Below are 19,769 nucleotides of genomic sequence, written 5' to 3' on the forward strand. Positions count from 1 at the left end.
TCTTTAGAGTTTATTCAGCAGAATTGTACATGCATTCCTGTTTATCGTGATCACTTCAGTTTAAAGTTCTTTATCGTCTGGGTCGCCCCGACAATATATAGGTCCAACATGATTAGAGTACATTCAGATATTACAGCTATTTAACCAAAGGTAATATTTTCTCTGTTTGCCACCTAAATATGCAGAATAAAATCCACGATTTATCTTTGGTCGAACATAACACGTCACATTAACACTCGGCCTAGTGAGATAATCTGTCTTCTGCTGCCCTACTGTAGATGTACATGTTTACATGACAGTGTACTGTACAGATTAAGGCAAGTCAAGTGATATCAAACAGGATACAGAGAGAAGGGGTTTAAAACAACGGGAAGATGGATGGACCGTAGTGAAAATAGAGCGATGTGATGTGTTCAGATGTAGACAGGTTGCTCCTGTGCTGTTAACAGACGGTACATGGCTGCAGGCATCGTCTTCATGTGGATCTGGAGGAGCAAGAAGCCAAATGACGAGAATTATACAACATACTGATGACTGAGTTATTTTTAAAGTCCTTGCAGAAGGTGATACAATCAAAACTGCGTCCTTGTGTGAGCAGGGATGTCCTTAAGATATTAATACATTTCTTCGTAGAAAAATGGAAAGAAAACATTTGGGCTACGGATTTGCAAATTGTAAAAATCTGTGAATGAATTAAGATTGTCCCAACATTTTAGATTAAGGTCGTAACCCAAAACCAAATAAAACCATGAAAGGGAGGAGTCATCTCCTTTGAGCTCCTGAAACACTTTAAATACGAAACACTGATAATAGCTTAACACCAAATGAGAAACAGCGAAGTAGAAGTTACAGGCGAACTTGTGAAGGAACAAATATCTTTGCATGTTTCAGAAATTCATTGTCTTGATTTCATAAAGACATTCAGACTCCTCCTACCTCTCCCATGGCGTTAGACAGAATCTGAACGATCTTCTCGTGAGGCGTCGCCACCACACTCTGGCTGTTGATCTCGATGATGCGGTGACCGACGCGGACGCCTCCTCGCTCGGCGATGCCTCCCCTCATCAGGCTGCAGATCTGCACAAGTTAAAAACACAGGGGGGCGGGACTCAGTAGCAGCTTCCAGTGACAGTAACTGAGAATAATGTGCAGACTGGAAATGTATCCCTGAACATCACTGAAACAATAACTACGAGCACGATGCAGCCACATGCTCTGTATATGTGTGTGTGTGTGTGTGTGTGTGTGTGTGTGTGTGTGTGTGTGTGTGTGTGTGTGTGTGTGTGTGTGTGTGTGTAAGATCGGCCCCCATACTCACGATGCCATTCTGGACGCTGAAGCCCAGCTGGTATCTGAGGTCCGGCCTGCGGATGAGCACCATGGTAACAGGAGGACACCTGACGATGTTCAGCTTGATCCTGGACTGAGACTTGAGACCCTGAGGGAGGACAGAGTGTGGTTAGCTACAGGAGACAGACATCACAAAGGTCAAACACACACACACACATACACACACGCAGTATATTAATACATTCAGAAATGGATTTAGGATACCTGGCGGTGTGTTTTTCCTTTATTGAAGCAACAACTTAACTTAATAATTTACCATTATTAACATTAAGGTGTCACATGCTCTTATTTTAGGCTAATAAAAACAGAAGAATGTGTAATGTAGTTCCCAAGAAAGAATACAATGAAAACTACAGAGAGAACAGTCCCTGCTGGTGGAAGAAAAGAACATCCCTGGTGCGCAGCGGCGTACCTTGATGATGCTCTGGCAGGTGCTGAGCGGTAAACCCACCAGACTCGTCCCGTTGATGGTCATGATCTGGTCACCGATGTTGAGTCGACTAGACTTCTCGGCCGGACCAGCATGCATCATGCTGGCGATGATAACGGTGGGGAGGATGGACCCCCAGCCCGACTCCACGATCACCACGCCCAGGATCTCTCCTTTCTGCTTCTCAATGTAAACCTGCAAGGAACCCCCAGCTCCAGCTTTACTTCTGACACTTTCCTAACAGTGTACAAGTCATCATCGCGACCTACTGCACCATTTTGAAAATATGAGACAACAGCAGGCGTTCAGAGCAGCCAGAGGGGTGTGTGTGTTGTGTGTGTGTGTGTGTGTGTGTGTGTGTGTGTGTGTGTGTGTGTGTGTGTGTGTGTGTGTGTGTGTGTGTGTGTGTGTGTGTGTGTGTGTGTTGGTGGGGGGGGGTCAGACCAGGTTGAGCGTCTCCAAATTCACCTTCATACAAGACTTCTTTTTTAAACTGTCACACAGCTGTGACTCCAAAGCCAGCTGCTCATTTGGACCCATTGGAAGGCAAACTAAGAGAAACATAATGGCACTGGCTCATTTGTGCTCACATATTTATTTTTATATTTACTGAAGTGTCATTTTTTTATCCTACAACATAAAAAAGGTAAATTTATATTTATTTATTCCCTTCAGCTTTATGTAATACTTGTAATAGTTAAGAGTAAAACAGAGGTACAAATTAGGAAAGAAAAGGGGAGAGAGTGGTGTGTGAATGTGTTGTGAGAGTTTATTTATGAGTGGAAAGATATTCTCAATTTAAGCACAAGACGTCCATTAAAAAGTGCTGTGACTGTGTTGCCACCTGCTGGTTCACTTACATCCCTGCAGTTCTCTGACTTGGAGAAGTGGATGAGGTCGTCGTTGTACATGTCCTGAGTGTTGAGCAGGTCGCTGTACTCCCTTTGGCTCAAGTCCTCGGGGTCGATGCCGTTGGCCCTGAGGAACTCCTGGTAGGCAACGCTGAAAGACTGACCGATAGACTGAGCTATCAGCTGGGCCTGAGAGAGAGGGACAGAGGGAGAGAGAGAGAGAGAGAGAGAGAGAGAGAGAGAGAGAGAGGAGAGAGAGAGAGGAGAGAAGAGATGGGAGAGAGAGATGGAGAGAGAATGGAGAGAGATAGATTGGGGATAAGAGAGAGCGGAGGGATAGAGCTCATCTCATCGTGCTCTTCTCCGCGAGATCTTTCTCTCTCTTTTCTCCGCCCCTCTTCTCGCTGATGATCTCCGCGATCCGGGTCGCCCTCTCTTCGCTCTCTCTCCTCTCTCTTTTCTTCCTCTCTCTCTCTTCTCTCTCGCTCGCCTTTCTCTCTCCTCTCTCTCTCTCTCTCGCTCTCTCTCTCCTCTTGCCCTCGTCTCTCTTTCGCTCTCTCTCTCTTTCTTCGCTCTCTCTCGCGCTCTGCTCCTCTCGCCTATTCTCCCTCTCGCTCTTTCGCCTCTCTCTCTCTCCTCTCCTCGCTCTTCGCTTCTCTCTCTCGCTCTTTCTCTCTCTCTCTCTTCCCTCTCTCTCTCTTTCCTTTTCTCTCTCTCTCTCCTTCTCTCTCTCTTCTCCCTCTCTCTCTCTATTCTTTCCTCTCTCTCTCCTTCTCTCGCTTTCTCTCTCGCTCTCTCTTCCTTCGCTCTCGCTCGCTCTCCTATATCTTTCTCTCTCTCTCTCTCTCGCTCTCTCTCTCTCTCTCTCTCCTTCCTCTCCGTCTCACTCTCTCTCACTCTCTTCTCGCTCTCCTTCTCTCCTCCCTCGCTCTCTCCTGTCTGTCGCTCGCCTCTCTCCTGCCTCTCATCTTCTCCCCTCTCTCTCGCTTCCTGCTCTCTCTCTCTCACTCGCATCCTCTCTCTCTCTCTCTCTCCTCTCTCTCTTCTCTCTTTCTTCTTCTCATCTCGCTCTTCACTCGCCCTCTCTCTCTCCTTCTCTCCTCCTATCTCTTCTCTCTTCTTCTTCCTCTCTCTTTCGTCTCTCTCTCGCTTCTTCTCCTCTCTCTCTCTATTCCTGTTCTTCTCCTCTCTCTCTCCCCTTCCTCTCTCTCTTTTGCCTCCCTTCTTCTCTCTCTTCCTCTCTCTCTCTTGCTCGGTTCCTCTTCTCTTCTCTTCTCTTTCTCGCTCTTCGCTCTCTCTCTCTCTCTCTCCTCTTCTCTCTCTTGCTTCTCTCTCTCTCTCTCTCTCTATCTCTCTTCTCTCTCCTCTCTTCCTCTCTCTCTCTTTCTCTCTCTCTCTCTCTCTCTCTCTCTTCTCTTTCTCTCTCTCTCTCCTCCGCTTATCTCTCTCTCTCTTTCTTTACTCTGCTCTTCTCTCTCTCTCTCTCTCTTTCTTTCTGCTCTCTCTCTTTCTCCTTCGTCTCTCTCTCTGTCTTCTCGCTCTCTCCTCTCTCTCTTTCTCGCTCTTTCTCTCTCTCTTGTCTCCTCTCTCTCCCTTTCTTTCTCTCTCTCTCTTTCTTTCTCTCTCTCTCTCTCTCCCTTCTCTCTCTTTCTCCCTACTCTCTCTCTTTCTCTCCTCTCTTTCCTCGTCCCTCCTCTCTTTCTTGCTTTCTCTGCTCTCTCTCTCGCTCTCTTCTCTCTCCTCCTCTCGTCCTCTCTGCCTCTTCTCCTTTTCTCCCACTGCTCTCTCTCTTTCTTTTCTCTATCTCTCTCCTTCTCTCTCTCTCTTTCTCATCTCCTCTTCTCTCTCTTCTCTCTCTCTTCTTCTTTCGCTCTCTACTTCTCTTTTCTCTCTCTCTTCTCTCTCTCTCTCCCTCCTTTCTCTCCCTTCTCTCTCTCTCCACTTTCTCTCTCTCTCTCTTTTCTTCTTTCTCTCTTCCCCTTTCTACTCTCTCTCTCTCCATCTTGTACTTCTCTCTCTTCTCCTTTCCCTCTCTCTCTCTCTCTTTCTTTTCTTCTCTCTCTTTCTCTCTCTCTCTCGTCTCTCTCTCTTCTTTCTCTCTCCCTCCTCTCTCTCTCTCTTTCTCTCTTTCTCCTCCTCTCTCTCTCTCTCTCATCTCTCTCCTGCTTCTCTCTCTCTCCTTTCTTCTCTCTCTCCTTTCCGCGATTTCGCTCTTATTTCTCCTCTCTCTTTCGTTCCTCGCTCTCTCTCTTTCTCTCGCCTCTCCTTTCTCCCTCTTTCCCGCTCTCGCTTTCGCTAATCTCAGATTCCTCGCTCTCTTCTTTCCCTCGCTCCTCGCTATTCGTGCGTCTTCGCTCCTGCTCTCTCCTCCCGCGGGGGTTCTCTGTCATTTCGTCCCCTCTATCTCTCTTTCTCTCGCCCGCGCTCCTCCTTGCCTTGACATCGGATTGTCTCTCTGCGCTTGACGAGAGAGAGAGACCACAGCTCTTTTATAGTCACTGTTGGTCTGTCAGACACACTGAGCACAGACCTTGTTGACATCCCAGTAAAACACACACACATGCATTTACTACAATACTTGTGAAGACTCATATAATCATTCCGTCGTAATCATATCTATTTCTTTAATATAATATATAAATGTGGCAACAAGACGCTGCTCCAGAAGAAATGTAATGACATCAAATTAAAAAAGTCTGAACTCCTCTCTGAATATTTGTTATGTATATGACAGTAGTACCTTCCCTATTCCTACTGTACTTCTTAGTGGCAGATATTGGGGCTAAAGCAAAACTGTGACTCTTTAACAGAAGTTGCTCTGACATGTTTATCCTCGCTCAGCACAAACACTGAAAGTGGGTGTGAACTTATGACCTCATCAAACTAACCCTAACCCTTCTAACAACACGGAGACAGCATGTATCATAAGACCTTCTGTTCCAACTGTAAAGGTTACTAATATCCAGCTGACTCTGGGATGTACAGGCAATAATGGCACAGCCATGCTGCTTTCTCTTTTCAGCTCACAAATGGAGATTTCCTGGTTTCAGTTACTGCCAGGAAAGAGGAGATCTGTAAACCCAAATACAAGCTTCCCAACAGCAGAGTTTCTGTGCTGAAGATTAGGCTAACAACAATAATAACTAAGGATCAATGACTCACATCCTCAGACTCAAAGACGTGGCAGATCATCCTGTACAGCCGTCTGTCGTCCTGGCTCATGTTGGTCTGCTCAGCTGCATTGTCCAGGTTATCCTGTGCGCTGCGGGAGCGCACCATCTTCCCCCGGGCCATCAGCACCACCATGTTACCGATGTCGGCTATGTAGGAGATCGTCCTCAGTGGTAGGTCCATTAAAGACTCCTGGTGACCCAAACAAAGATACGAGGTACTCTCAAATTAATCATCGTCCCTCCAGAAGGATAATCGATGACGTGCACGTTGTCATTTGTATACCTGAGTGTCTGCATTGAGGACTTTGATCCTCTGCGTGGACATGAACAGATCGACCTCAGCAGTGGACGGAGCCTCTGCGTCGGGGCTCTGCAGGAACAACAAGAGAAGAAGAGAAGAAACAACAGGTTGGTGAACGCTATCGAAGCAGAGCATCACAACTGTCAAGAGCCATCACATCTAACGCCGACAAATAAGAATCTAATGAAAGAAAAATAACAACGGCTCATGTAGTCTGCATGCAACAAACTAAATACTACAATCATACAGGAGGTACAAATGGACAGAAGACAAGGAAACAAAAAAAAACAATCATGAAAAAACACATATGCAATCACGAATCAAGCTCACCTTTTTCCTGTTCTTTGCCTGCTTCTGAGCAGCCTGCGGTGATCAGAAAGCAGAAGACTCAGAGAGACGCATCAAGAACACAGTACAAGAAAGTAGCTCGGCAACAACCCAATCGCCTCATTCACTGTCTCCATTCCAAATGCCAAAGTAGGGGACAAAGGGACCTTAAAGGTGTATGTTGTGTGTATGTGTGTGGGAGCACAGTGATGTTACTGTCTATCACATCTGACAACAGCAGGCTGCCAGAGGCCTTTGCAGCAAACATGATCAAAAGTGTCCTCTTTATCAATGTGACACAAACAACCCTGAAGACAGATGAGCGGCCGCATGTGTTTCTGGCCTCATGACAGCTCAGGGTTTGTGTTCCCAAATGTTGGCTTGTGCCACCGTTTGCTCTCTAAACTGCATCCAGACCTCTTCATCAGTGGAGATTTGATTACAGTGGACTCTACCACTCTACCTCCTGAGCCACAGCCGGCTATTGTTTGTGATTCTCCTAAAGGTCCGTTTTAAAAGCCTTTTTCATCTCTCACGTCATATCATCTCCAGTATTTCATTTCATTTTATATTTGGCAGACATCTCGTAAAATAATCAGAGTCTGTTCTTCTTGGCTGTCCTGGACCGTCTGTGGAGCTTCGGCTGCTGAAGTCAGTGTCCTCCTTCACAGAAGATATTTACAATCATACTTTTATGTAATTTGTTTTTACCCATTTCATTTTATGTATTTTCCATTGTATTACTGCTTTATGTCAGTTTGTCAATTTAGAATTATCAGCTTCCATCTGGACTGTTTGGACATATTCAATCCTTAATGACCATTTAAAAATAGACCAATATCTTTTCAATTCAATCAATTTCTTTATCTTTACACATACATATACACATATATATATATATATATATATCTATATATATATATATATATAGATATATATAAATGTATATATGTGTGTGTGCATGTCTGAGTTTTTAAAACCCTTAACTCCGTCCTCAGTTCAACACAGAGGTGAACAGTTATGTGTGTGGTATCAGATCAGTACTCTATATCAGCCAGTCAGATCAGTACATCCCTAAAAGTGAGATGCCAGCTCACCCTGTTAGACAGCAATCCTCCTCCTCCTGTCTAAAAAAGTTAAATGACTTATGTCTCCCCCTCACCATTATACTGTCTCTAAATGCCTCCCTCCCTGTAGGTTTCTCAGACCTTAACGGAGGCGATGTCCTGGATCTGTCACTCAACCGCCCAGAAAGCAGAGTTCAGATCGTGTCCTCTTCCTGCCTCTGACTTTCTTCCCCCATCTCTCCCGCTCAGTTCTATGTTTGAATGCCACACTCACTCCCGGCCCTCAACTGACTCCAACTACAGCGTCTTTTGAATATAATATCTTCTCATGTGAACAACAAAAGCAACCCATGTGAAATCTAAAATATATGTATATGTAATATATATATCTATAATATATGATACTGTACACATACATATACATTTCTATGTGCTGATATACTTAGTGTTATTCCTTAGCGTGCTGCGTGTGACATCATGCATTGCGACTGGAGAAAGCGGGGTCTGCAGTCTCCAGCGCCTCACAGCCTCGATGAACACTTTATGTAACATCCAGTGGAGCTAAGGAGAGAATCCTGTAGGACTGTGTGGATCAGGAGCAGTGATGTGTGGATGATGCATTGTGCACAAACCCGGGGACTTCTCGGCCGCCGGCTGCGATGCCTGCTGAGGGTTTCTGACTTTAAAAGTCAGCGAACCTCAGTTATATCACTGATGATGTGGCCAAGCGTGTTAGCATCTCCAAACCGAGGAGCTACGCACTGGATCTTTGAGCTCCTTCATGTCTGTCGTAGGCGCTATGATTTATTGAATAATGCAACCCTAAATATACAGTTTAACAAGCTTTAAAGGGTAGTATGGATGGAAGTTGCTGGTCTCCCGCTGCCTCGATGGGATAGTTTGTTTGTGTTATTGTGGGACTCGGGGGTCCGAACTAACGTCCACAGCAGTACCTCTGTCTGCTGCTCAAAACTGAAAGCGTGCTGACCTCCATCTTAGTTATTGTAATACACTGACTGAGAAGAAATGGGGAAACATTTTTAGAAGGGCTTGGGAAAATAGCATTTTGATGCTAAAACATATGTACTTCAACCAAAATGTAAATGTTCAGATTTGAACACTACTGGGAAGCAACAGAATCATTTACAATTCTGCCCTTTAAGATCTTGAAAATGCCCATATTGTCAAAAATAGAGACTGTGTCCTACATCACTCCCTATTTACTACATAGTGCACTTAAGTATTCCTACAATAGAAGTAAAGAAGGAATGTCCATGGCATATATTCTACTTTCTGCTAATAACCTACAATAAAAGGATCTGCATTAATCAGGCGACGCTACACTAACGATGATTAATAAGTGTCACTATAGAGTAAACTACTGAGTGTCTATCATACAGGGAATAGTGAGTGTTTTCAGACACAGCCACGTATTGTCCTGTTCTTCCCGCAGGATGAAATCAAACACACTCTCACCCGGACTCTGCTCATGGCCTCCTGTGCCTGCTGCATGCGGGCGCTCTTTGTGGGCGTCCTCTCTGACAGCAGGTGGGTGCAGCCCAGGTAGGTCGCTGCAAAGATGATGCCGTCAATAAGGTCTTCAGGGTCACATGGCCCCGGCACTGCATGAACCAAATACACTCGTGATGCACATACATACACAAACATACTACATATGTAAAGAGTGAAGATACAACAATGAATAAGCAAAACCACACCAAACATCTAAAATATTGGTAATTAAAGAAATATATGAGCCATGATTATAAAATAAACAAAACAAAAAAGATATATTGTAAAATATAAAATGTTCAAGTATTCTTATAAGAGATGAAAGGAATAAAGTCGGAGGTGAGAGTAATACTATGATTTTAGTATGCGAGTCCACTCACCGTCCACAAATGTTGGGAACGAAGGAAGAGATTTGCGAAGCTGAGAAGGAACAAAAAGGGAAAAACTACATCACCATGCTTATCGTTTCCACTCACATACTGCAGGTCTCTCCTAACTCATTTAAATTCTGTAAGACTTTTACTGCTGTCAGCCATTTATCTGCTGGCAGATAAACACTTTATAAAAGATTCCTGCCTTTGCAGGATTTATCATCCATGTTGCCATGGATTCAGTTACGCAGTAATCTCCCAGTGTTTTTAAAGCCTGTATTTGTTTACATTTTGGCAAATTATCAGCATTAAAAGTATACTGAATTAGCCATTAGTGGTTCCTGTTTACAACATACCAGTGGACGTGCAGACAACTGCTACTGGATTACTTTGATACTAAAGAAATCTCGGGCAAGTTCTGGAGTTACAGGGAGCATCTTTTTTTCTATGTTTAATGGATTTAAGGATGTTTATTCACCTCCTGGACAGACGGCTGCTGTAAAGGCGACGGTGGCTGAACTTGAGGCCGCGGCCGCTGAGCTGGAAGCTGCTGATGCTGTTGTTGATGTTTAATCTGTTGTTGATGCTGATGTTGACGTTGGTGAAGCTGATTAGGCGGCATGTGTGCGTAGGGTTGTGGTTGTGTGTGTGGCTGTGTGTGTGTCTGCTGCGGCCTCGCGGTATCCCTCTGCTGTGAATGGTGGCCTTGGTGGTGGTGGTGGTTGTGTTGGGGTTGCTGTTGGTGATAATGTTGAGGTGGAAGTGCTCTGGCTGACTCGGCTCTCAGGGGACTGGCCGGCTCCCGAACTGGAACTGAAGCGTAGCGGGACGGAGACTCAGACACGGACTGATCTGGGGAGTGAGGGGAAGACTAAGAGAAGGAGACAGAAAAAAGTTCTGTTTAGTTTTTTCTTTTTTAAGTCACTCCTTTTAAACTTCAATGCATCTACAGCACTTCAGCTGACACCTTATTCTGACGACACGTGATTCAGGATTTGGGCATTAATCCAACACAAAATTAAATGAGAGCAGGGATGTAAATCATGTTGTAAAACCTCCCGAAAGCAATTAAAGCTAATTAAATTATTGCAACACTGCAGACCAAAACTCTTTGGCCAGTCACTACTGCAGCCTTAAAGGTATAGTTCAACATTTTGAGAGAGAAATAGAAATGGCACTGAGACCAAGAAATATGTCTAAAATTGTCACCTTTAAATGTCTGTTCATGTACGTGTTAAATAAATCCCCAAAATGTAGAACTTTATATCTTTCTTCATGCAGTGTCTAAACAACAGCTATTAGCAGTGCTGCTGAAAAGTAAAAGAAAACAACAGCTTAGTTGTTTTTAAAACCTGGAAATGAATGGGAACTTCTTCTGAATAAAAATAAATCTGATAAAATAAACATTCATTGTAACTGGTTCTCTCCCTATTTTGTTCTGTTCAGTTTCTATTTGATGAGTTACCAGCAACACAAGAAAACCTTGTTAACTATAAACAGCAACATCAACAAATGGTAACAAATGTATTAAAAAACAGTCCAAACCAATCTACTCCTTTTACAGAATGTGAGAGTGAAAACACACATCTAGTCCAAAGAACCATAACTCTTACTTTCCAATCTCCCAAAGCCTCACTTCTCCCATTTCTAAATTTCCTAGTTGTTACTTAATGAAGTGCAATCAGCAACAGGCTTGTCAAAACTCTTCTGATGATCCAATTAAGACATTAAAACATAAAACATTTTAACAGGAGCAGATCAAAGTGCTGTGAGACCTTTGGGACATATATATATATATATATACATATACACTTACATGGCCAGCTGTAGTCTGCAGTGGGTAGACCTCCTCTGTGGGGCTGACCTCCTGCCTCATTACCCAAATCGGCTCCACGGGGCAGTCAGGTGTGTAGGGGGAGCGCACCGCCTTAGTCTTCACCTCCTCAATCGCTTCCTTAATGTCTTTAATCGCCAGACTGATGACGTCTCCTGAGGCCCTTGTACCTTCTTCCACTTGGAGACCCACTGCATTCCACTCTTCCTGGGCCTCTCCTGAGCTGCTCTGCCCAGACGAGGGGCTTTTGACCTGGGTTTCCGCTTGTCTGGGTGCCTGCCTGCGACTTTTGGGAAGAGGACTTTGATCGGCACTGTCCCCTTCACCGTCAGACTGTCCGTCGTAGTGGTGCAGCCGGCAGCCAACAGAGCGGTCCAGAGGGGAGTGATGGGAAGCGCGGTCTCTGGCCTGCCTTGGGGCATAATGGGAGCCCTTTGTGGGGGAGGATGGAGCCCCTTTTTGTACATTCTCCTGTCTATGGCTGGTAAAGGTATCTTGGCGGGACTCCTGCTGGGCCTCATTAGACTCAGTCCTCCAACCAGATTGCCTGCGCGGTTCTCTGTTTAACTCAGGGTAGGAGGTCTTAAGGGGCTCAGGAAAAGAGTTGGGATGGGATTTTGGCTCTGAATACGACTCATAGACATGCCCTGGGTATGATTTTTGGTGGGACTCTGTATAAAAGTCTGCATAGGTTTTAGGATAAGTGTTAGAACAGGAAGTGAATTGAGAAAGTGAGCCCGATTCAGAGCAATCCTCATCTTCATCTTCAGGGAGCAGGTCGTTGTCGGGCACAGGGCTCATGCTGGTGTCCTCACTGAAGTGGTCCATCTGGGGGAAAGGTGGAACATCTGGGGATGAAGGAGGTGTTGGTGACTGGAGTGGCGGTGGGCTGTGGAGGGGTCCGTCCATACTGAGCGAGGCGGCGCTCTCCGTGTCGGAGCAGAGATCTGTAATTTCACTTCCCTGAGCTGCAAAGTCCTCTACTACATCATCCATCACTTCTTCTTGATCCTCCTCCACCCTCTCAGCATGTTGTTCTTCTACCTCATCGACTGTCTGTGTGTCTTCATGGCCGCAGCTGGAGTGACCTGTGGTTGAGTAGTGGTCTCCATCATCCTCCGCCTGTTCTTGTTCTTCGTCCTTTGCCTGAACTTCCTCCGATTCCTCTTCACAATCCACTTTACGCTCCTGGAGATCTTCTTCTGCCTCAGCGGGAGGAGTGTGTTGGAGGCGAGGTTGCATATTATGGATTGCAGGAGCAGGTGAGAGGTGGGTGGGGGGGACAACGGCAACGGGAGTCTGGTGAGGAGATCCCCTGTCCTGCATTTGGTTGGATACAGGGTCATCGGATGAGCGTACCTGCACCTCTGCTGGACCCTCTCTCTCATCTGCAACAGGTGAAGAGTCCTGCATGTCTTGGATTGGCTGCCTCTGTCTGGGACCTCTGAGTCTGGGGTTAGGGTCACCATGACGGCGGTAACGGGTGACAGCAGGGCGAGCTTGCTGGACAGGACGAGGCTCAGCGTCTCGAATATCGACACTGTCTGGCCTGGAGGGAGCCACTGACTGGACCAGACCAGGACTCTGAGCCTGGCTCTGCTCTGATGGAGGCCGCCGGCGATGCCGAGGGGCTCCGCGAGCTGTGGGTGGGTTGTGTTGGTGAGGAGGCTGAGGATGATGGTGATGATGGGGATTCAGTTCCCCATCCTGGTTGAGCATCTGACATGGCCTCCAGGACCGACGAACAGGAGGTTCTACAGGTGACGTCCCATTGGGCTGCCTGCTCCTCGGCGGTACCTTGTGCTCCTCGCCTGCTTCCCCAGATGCCTCTCCCTGATACTTGTGGCTCATGGCTGGGGTGTTATCAGACTCCAATTTTCAGAACATGCTCATCTTGTCTCCAAGAAAACCCAGCTCAAAGCACAGCCTGGCAGAGACGGAGAAGGAATATAAACAGGAAGAGTCTTTACACACATAAGAGGTCCAAGGTTTAAGTTGGCAAGAACCTTTGATCTGGGATATTGTGATGGGGTTTTTGCACTATTTTTTTGACATTAACAATTAAGGCCTTGGTATGTTTCAAACAAAGTTGATCGTCTTAACATCTCAGTCTGAGAGATTGGCCAGGTGTGCGGACACATAAAATGAGGCAGAGTTTGAACTTCTCTTGCAAGATCTATTTATTCATTATTCATACAACTACTTCTGCGCTGATGTCCCTATTTGTATGATTGATTGTATAAATTGGGATAACAGCTACAAAAGACATTCAGCTAGATCAGGGAGGCATTGCGATGCAGCCTGTTATCTCCTTTTTAAGCCGTCACTAATGAGGAGACATTTCGTGCAGACGGTGGAGATGGCCAAGATAGTGCTGGTTCTAACCTTGCTAACAAGACTTTTTACATGTTTAGACATAAATATACAGTTACTCTTGCACTATTTTAAGGAACAGAGGCATCAGAATGCACTACAGAGGTTACTGCTACATTATCCAACTCTCCCATGACAAAGAGACCGCTACCAGCGTCTGTGGCCCAACCTGCCCCCTGGCTAATTGTCTTATTGCATTTTTATCTGGACAAAGTTATTTTTTTAAACAGTGCTTGTGTGGACAGGATTTTATTGAGAACGAAGGAGGAAAAACCTGTTTAAAGAAATACCTGTGTATGTGTGGACTAGGTCTCAATCATCCGGCTATATGGTGATGATTTAATACATACATTAAGTCTATGTTAACAATGACACTACATTTTACTTATATTGCAACATTTTAAAGTGTACATGCTACTATGGCTAATGAACCGCCCCACCCCAACATAGTTCCAACCTGAGATTACACACACAAATAGGAAATATAAGAGGGATGTTGGGTATCAGGCCGGGGACTCCCTATCTCAATATTGCTAATAGTAAAAACCTAAGCCCTCAGGGATTCATGTGTGTGCAGTGCACTTTAATCCGTACCACATTCATCCATCTATTAGCAGCTGGCAGATGGCACAGGATGGGAAGAGAGAAAAGGAGGAGGAGGAGGCAGGGCAGAAGGACAAGGAGGGACATCTCGCTGGTTTGGTATCAGATATGACCTGACAGAGAGAGATGGATAGGGCAGCGATCTGAATAATAAATGCCCTCTGTGAGTGAGAAGCCCCGTTTTGATATTTATTTAATATGACTAGGCTATCTGGGTACCCATTAGTTACCACAGGCTTCACCTTGGCTGAGGTCAACGTGCTGAGAAAGGACACCAGAACACAATCCTACTAGATGCTTCAGGAATAATAAACTGGTTCTAGAAAAGGTCACCAATGGAGACAACTGTACAGTCTGATTAGAAATGACTCATTATATGAGTAGGAGAGGAGATGCTCATTACTTAAAGATACCATAGATCGCCCTTAATCAGTGATCTAATCTGTCAAAATGACAGACGGTCTTCAGATTTTTTCCGTCATTCTTTGGTCAAAATCGGTCACTGACAGAAAATATTGGGTTAACACAACCGCTGAGTTAAATTTGTGAAACTTTTTTTCTTTTGTGAGGAAATCTTGAAAGAACTGCGAAAAACATAATATTCTGAACGTTCTATTTTAGTGAATAATGGATCCTTAAGAAAAAATAATTGGAATGTTTTACAATCTATGTGGTACCATACATGTGAATGGATTTCCTGTAACCTTAAACTAATGACAAGCTCACTATCGATTACTGCAGCTCCTCTTGAAACAACAAATTTCCTATTGGATTAAGCAGCAGGGTTACTGATGTGGTTGTCCTCATATGTGCAGATATATAAATTCTGGACTTTTAAAAATGGAACAAGTGGACAGAGAAAAGACACAAAGGACAAAGGTTAATGTGGATCCTGTAATCTCAGCATGAACCACAACTGCTAGGGTGGGAACATTAAGAGGTGTGGCGTGAGCGAGGGCGGACTCCCAGGGTGGCTAATGTCCCTCTCTGCCTTGAGTTTAGGACTGGATGCCAATTGTTGGGTGACTTGGTGTGGGGGGGGGGGGCACAGATGGCCTTGGCAACGCGGCAGTGAAACTTACAGGCCTGTAGAGCTGTGAGCCGAGCACTGTACATCCATCTGTCAGGCTGCAGTGAAAGCTGCGGGGTGGGGGGTTTTTCTAGCCCATTAATTTGCTGATCTTCTACTGACCGACAAGCACCAACACACGTGTGCTGTACGTACTTGCAAGGACTGATTACATCTAAATCACTAGACTTGTACCCACTATATGCCCTACAATTAGGGCTTAATGACAATGTAAAGCAAATATCATAATATGTTTGACTGCTTATAAATAAAGATTATTTTCACTATTGATGTACCTGTCAATTAATTTATAATTAAGAGATCAAATAAATTCATTTAGTCTATTTAAATGTCAGAACATTGTGAAGATTTACCATCACAATGTCCCAGAGCTCTAGGCAATGTCAATAATGTTATGATATGTTGGGGCAGACCAGACTATTGGTGTGTTTAGAAGGCATACACACTAATGTAAAGTTTGAGAAACAATCATCAGTTCTGTTAATATGAAGTAAATGCCCTCAAATAAACTGAAAACTGATAACTGACTGTTTAGTTTAATTTATTATCGATGTCACATAAAAAACAACTGCACCTGAGCTTTAAACTAATTTGCACCTGCAGTCACTGTACACACAAGAGCAAAATACACCAGAGTGTTTAAAATAGTAATTTGACAAATAACAAGTTCCAGTAATATTAAAAATATTCCTGGTAAATCATCAGGGTTTAAAACTGATCATGGACATGATGGTGCGGAAATGGTGGGGCTAACAAAGTGAAAAACAGCGGGTTACAGAGATCAGGAAAAGGCAACATTAAGAGGTACATTCATGAAATGTATTAACGTACAAACACATTACACAGTGGTATCTATCCTTATATCACACTATTATATTGTAACGACACATTTAATTAAGCCAGGCCTCAACACTATACTATACTAACCTTTAGCCTTTACTTGGTGCTAAAAACAATAACAAGTGCAGGGACCATCAGTTGATTAAATGATTAATCAATTGGTCAATCAATAGAAATTTAAACAACTATTTTGATAAGCGGTTTATGTATTCCAAGCAAAAATGTAAAAGATTTCCAAGTCCTAGGTCCTCAATTGTGAAGTTTTGCTTCTTTTCTTAGAATTATGCAACAGTAAACTTATATTTGGTTCAAACAGAACAAGCAATTTGAAGACATCACCATCACATTTAATGGACCAAACTAGGGCTGCAACAAACAATCATTTTCATTATCCATTACTCTGCAAGGTGATGTCTTAAAGTGTATTTTTTGGAGTCCAAAACACAAATATATTCACTTTAATATGATATAAAACAGAGAAAAGAAGGAAATCCACATAGTTGAGGCATGTTCTGCCTTTTTGCATGAAGAAATACTTTAAAGATAAATCAATTATAAAAACAGTTGGGGATTATTTATCTGACTATTGATTCATCAATTAGTCAACTAATCGTTGCAGCTCGAGACCAAACAACTGACCTAGAAAATGATCAGCAGATGGTCCGATAATGAACATAATCATTAGCTGCATCTGTCCTCACTTTGGAAGATTCTCCTTATCTTTCTATTCTTGACAGCATGATTCATCCTCTCTCTCCAAAACACACACACACACACACACACACACACACACACACACACACACGCACACGCACACTCACACAGGAAGCAAGAATAGGTCCATGTTTAGGATGCATCAATAGCCACATTACTTACATTGTGTTTACATGTCGACTTTGCCATTGCTCCAGAGGGAGATTAGAACACGAACTAGTGCCAAATTGGCAAAGGCTTTTATTTTGAAGGCTTACTGGCTTCTTAAATCCCCTCCCACGGCCTTGAACGATGTTATTATGTTAAAAGGGCAAAAGCCTTCCTTTTGGGATCGGTGCTGATTATCAGATAGTGATGAGCCCTACACTCTGCCTCTATGAAATGCAGTTATATTGTACAATTCATACATTTTCACGGCGTTATTCTGGAAATGAAGCACGTAAAGTATATCCTGGAAATCACGTACACAGTCTCTAATGTATCCCTCTGCCAATGACGCCTGACATCTATTGAAACAAGAAGAGCAGCAAACTGTCACCTGTCTGACTGCTTTCCCTCTCTCCCTCCTTGACGGTCTAGATTAAATCTCTGCAGGTGTCGGATCTGCCATCAGCGAAAAAACCTGAACACTCATTGCGCCTTCCAGCCGCACATTAAACCCGACTCCAGTCATCGGCTGCCGGGCATGACATTTACTCATTTACCTGCATGTCAGAGGACGAGAGGCCCGGGTCCGGCTGCTGCAGTGCACATCGCCTCTGTATCCCGTGCCTGCTCGCTTGGCTCGGCTTGCTTTGGCTCGGCTTGTCCTTCCCTCCAGACAACTTGCTCGGATTAAAACGGAGAGCTCAGCCCCTCCTTCTGCACCGTGACATCAGAGCGGATTAGCGATGCACAAAGCGCCTTTACAAACACTGCTGATGCTGGTGGTGCAGACGCAAACAGTTCTTTACGGCCATGAGTAGTGTAGCCTCGTCCCACCTACTCCATCAGCAGTAGCCTGCAAAGTGATGCTGTTCCTCTGTCAGCCTGCTGCAACGCCGTTAAATGTTATATTCCCACATTCTGTCGGTGGTGTCGCTGTTACCTGCCTGTGGATCTCCCTGCTGCTGCTGAATAACGGAAATACCTGAAAGAGCCAAAGCAGTGGCGTCCTGCTGCCCCCAGGTTGTGCCCAATCATCGTTTTCACGGCTGTTAGTTTAGAACCAATTCTTACCTGTCCAGTCATCTCACATGTATCTAGCAGTGAGCTTTAAAACAAACTGACATTTAGCCCTGATAAGATAAAGTTAGAACATATATATGTTTTCCCTCGAGAGACAAATGTAAACGAAAACACTTGTCTCCGTTTTAAGAACATTGCCAGCTTCCTCAAAGACTCTCCAGCTGAAACAAACAGATAAAGTGACTGGTGGTAACACTGTAATAAATCCTTCTAATCAAAGATGTCCACCGGAAGTTAAATATCCTTTCACTTTCAATGCAGGGAAAAACAGCATGTGAATTTTTTCAATAACTCATCACTAAATATTGAAATTACATTAGTCTCTTCAATAATAAGAAATATGTAGCTACATGTAATTGATCAGCTTCAGGAATTATTTAAATAGATTGAGGTTACTATCACTTTTTCCTTTTTTATTTTAACATAATTTATGTTTATTGACATTTTATGTTTTAATTTACGGTGTATACTATTTATAACTTAGGCCTATTTCACAGAGTCCATTTTAGTTTACTGGAACAATTGAATAGAACATTGTTAATCTAATTGACAACTCTTGTGTTTTTAGCAATATGACATGTCAACATGTATGCTGCGAAGAAGTTTATGAATATCTTGGTTATGTCACCTTCCGTATGTGATACACGAAATCCAATAAAGTTTGGCCGAAAGGCTAAATACTTGAAATCATAAAATATTTTAAAATAAGATAAATAAATTAACCCGATGAACTAAAAGATGAGTAATTCAAGCAACAATAAAGTTGCAACTTGGGAAATACATCTTTATCCAACGCATACATATGTATGTGTGTCATGTATGTGTGTATCAGATATTCCAAAACAAATGCAAATTTATGGCGAAAAGGTAGAGCAGATCAATACATTTTTAGCCCTGTAACGCATTCTCACCTAAGTCACGCGTGTCCTTCCGCCAGAGCAGCCGTTACCGTGACAACAATATGTGACGGAGGAGGTGTGAAGTAGTAACCATGGTATCCGATCTGTGATTGCTATCTTTGCAGCCACACATCTTTGATCCCACACAAACAGCCTGCACTTTCGGCTGAATGTGGAGGCATGTGTGATACATTTTGAGTCTTGAGCCAATCAAAAAGCTCTAGAATAGAGTGTAACATGCAGAATCAGGTCATCAGAATGTATCTGAGGTCATGTAACACAGACTATATTTCATGCTCTGAGTCTAATTCACTGCTGGTCTATTTCCAGAGAAGACATCAATAATTTGTGGCCCTCTCTGCATACATGGATGAAGGTATACTGTACGTGTCTTGTCGTTAGTTGTATAGCACGCAGTGAGCTCAGACTGAACCCATTACTGGAATTAATGCACATTAATGTTTCATCGTGGCCCATTACAGAGTTATCTCTTATCAGGCAGAAAACCCATAGCCTCTTCAAATGCCCACTGGAGATTCCAATGTGTTCCTGAGAGAGTCAGGCTCAATGTTTGCCTGCCCAGGGCTTTTGTTTTCGTACTGCAGATGTAGTGATTCAGCAAGATGTACTGTACATATACATGTACCTTTATCTATCTATGGAAGTTACACTGAGAGCAGTGCTTTATTTTTTCAGGAACACCCTGTTCCCACTCACACTCACACGTTTATATCTGGAAGCTGCCGAACACAACCAAAGTCTTATCTTCTGGCTACTGGACCAGTTGGGGGTTCAGGGCCTTGCTCA

General features: G+C 43.9%; 1 protein-coding gene across 1 annotated transcript; it reads right to left on the reverse strand.

The window, feature by feature from the left end:
- LOC115017129 (amyloid-beta A4 precursor protein-binding family A member 1-like) lies at positions 1–17,852 on the reverse strand. Its single transcript, XM_029445364.1, has 13 exons — positions 17,541–17,852; positions 11,199–13,143; positions 9,861–10,253; positions 9,392–9,431; positions 8,976–9,121; positions 6,436–6,468; positions 6,088–6,174; positions 5,794–5,994; positions 2,641–2,820; positions 1,763–1,975; positions 1,319–1,438; positions 937–1,077; positions 1–485 (listed from the first exon to the last, which is right to left on the reverse strand). The coding sequence occupies exons 2-13, from the start codon at positions 13,065–13,067 to the stop codon at positions 414–416; spliced, it is 3,495 nt and encodes a 1,164-aa protein (XP_029301224.1). The 5' UTR covers positions 13,068–13,143; positions 17,541–17,852; the 3' UTR covers positions 1–413.
- Positions 17,853–19,769: the final 1,917 nt, after the last annotated feature.

The sequence above is a fragment of the Cottoperca gobio genome, chromosome 12 (assembly GCF_900634415.1).
Source record: "Cottoperca gobio chromosome 12, fCotGob3.1, whole genome shotgun sequence".
Lineage (NCBI taxonomy): Eukaryota > Metazoa > Chordata > Actinopteri > Perciformes > Bovichtidae > Cottoperca > Cottoperca gobio.

Excerpts from the sequence above, each read along its gene's own strand:
- LOC115017129 (XM_029445364.1), bottom strand. The coding sequence starts at position 13,067 with ATGAGCCACAAGTATCAGGGAGAGGCATCTGGGGAAGCAGGCGAGGAG. Across the intron at positions 10,254-11,198 it reads TGCAGACTACAGCTGGCCAT|TCTTCCCCTCACTCCCCAGA; the intron begins GTAAGTGTATAT and ends TCCTTCTCTTAG. Across the intron at positions 5,995-6,087 it reads TCCTCAATGCAGACACTCAG|GAGTCTTTAATGGACCTACC; the intron begins GTATACAAATGA and ends TTGGGTCACCAG.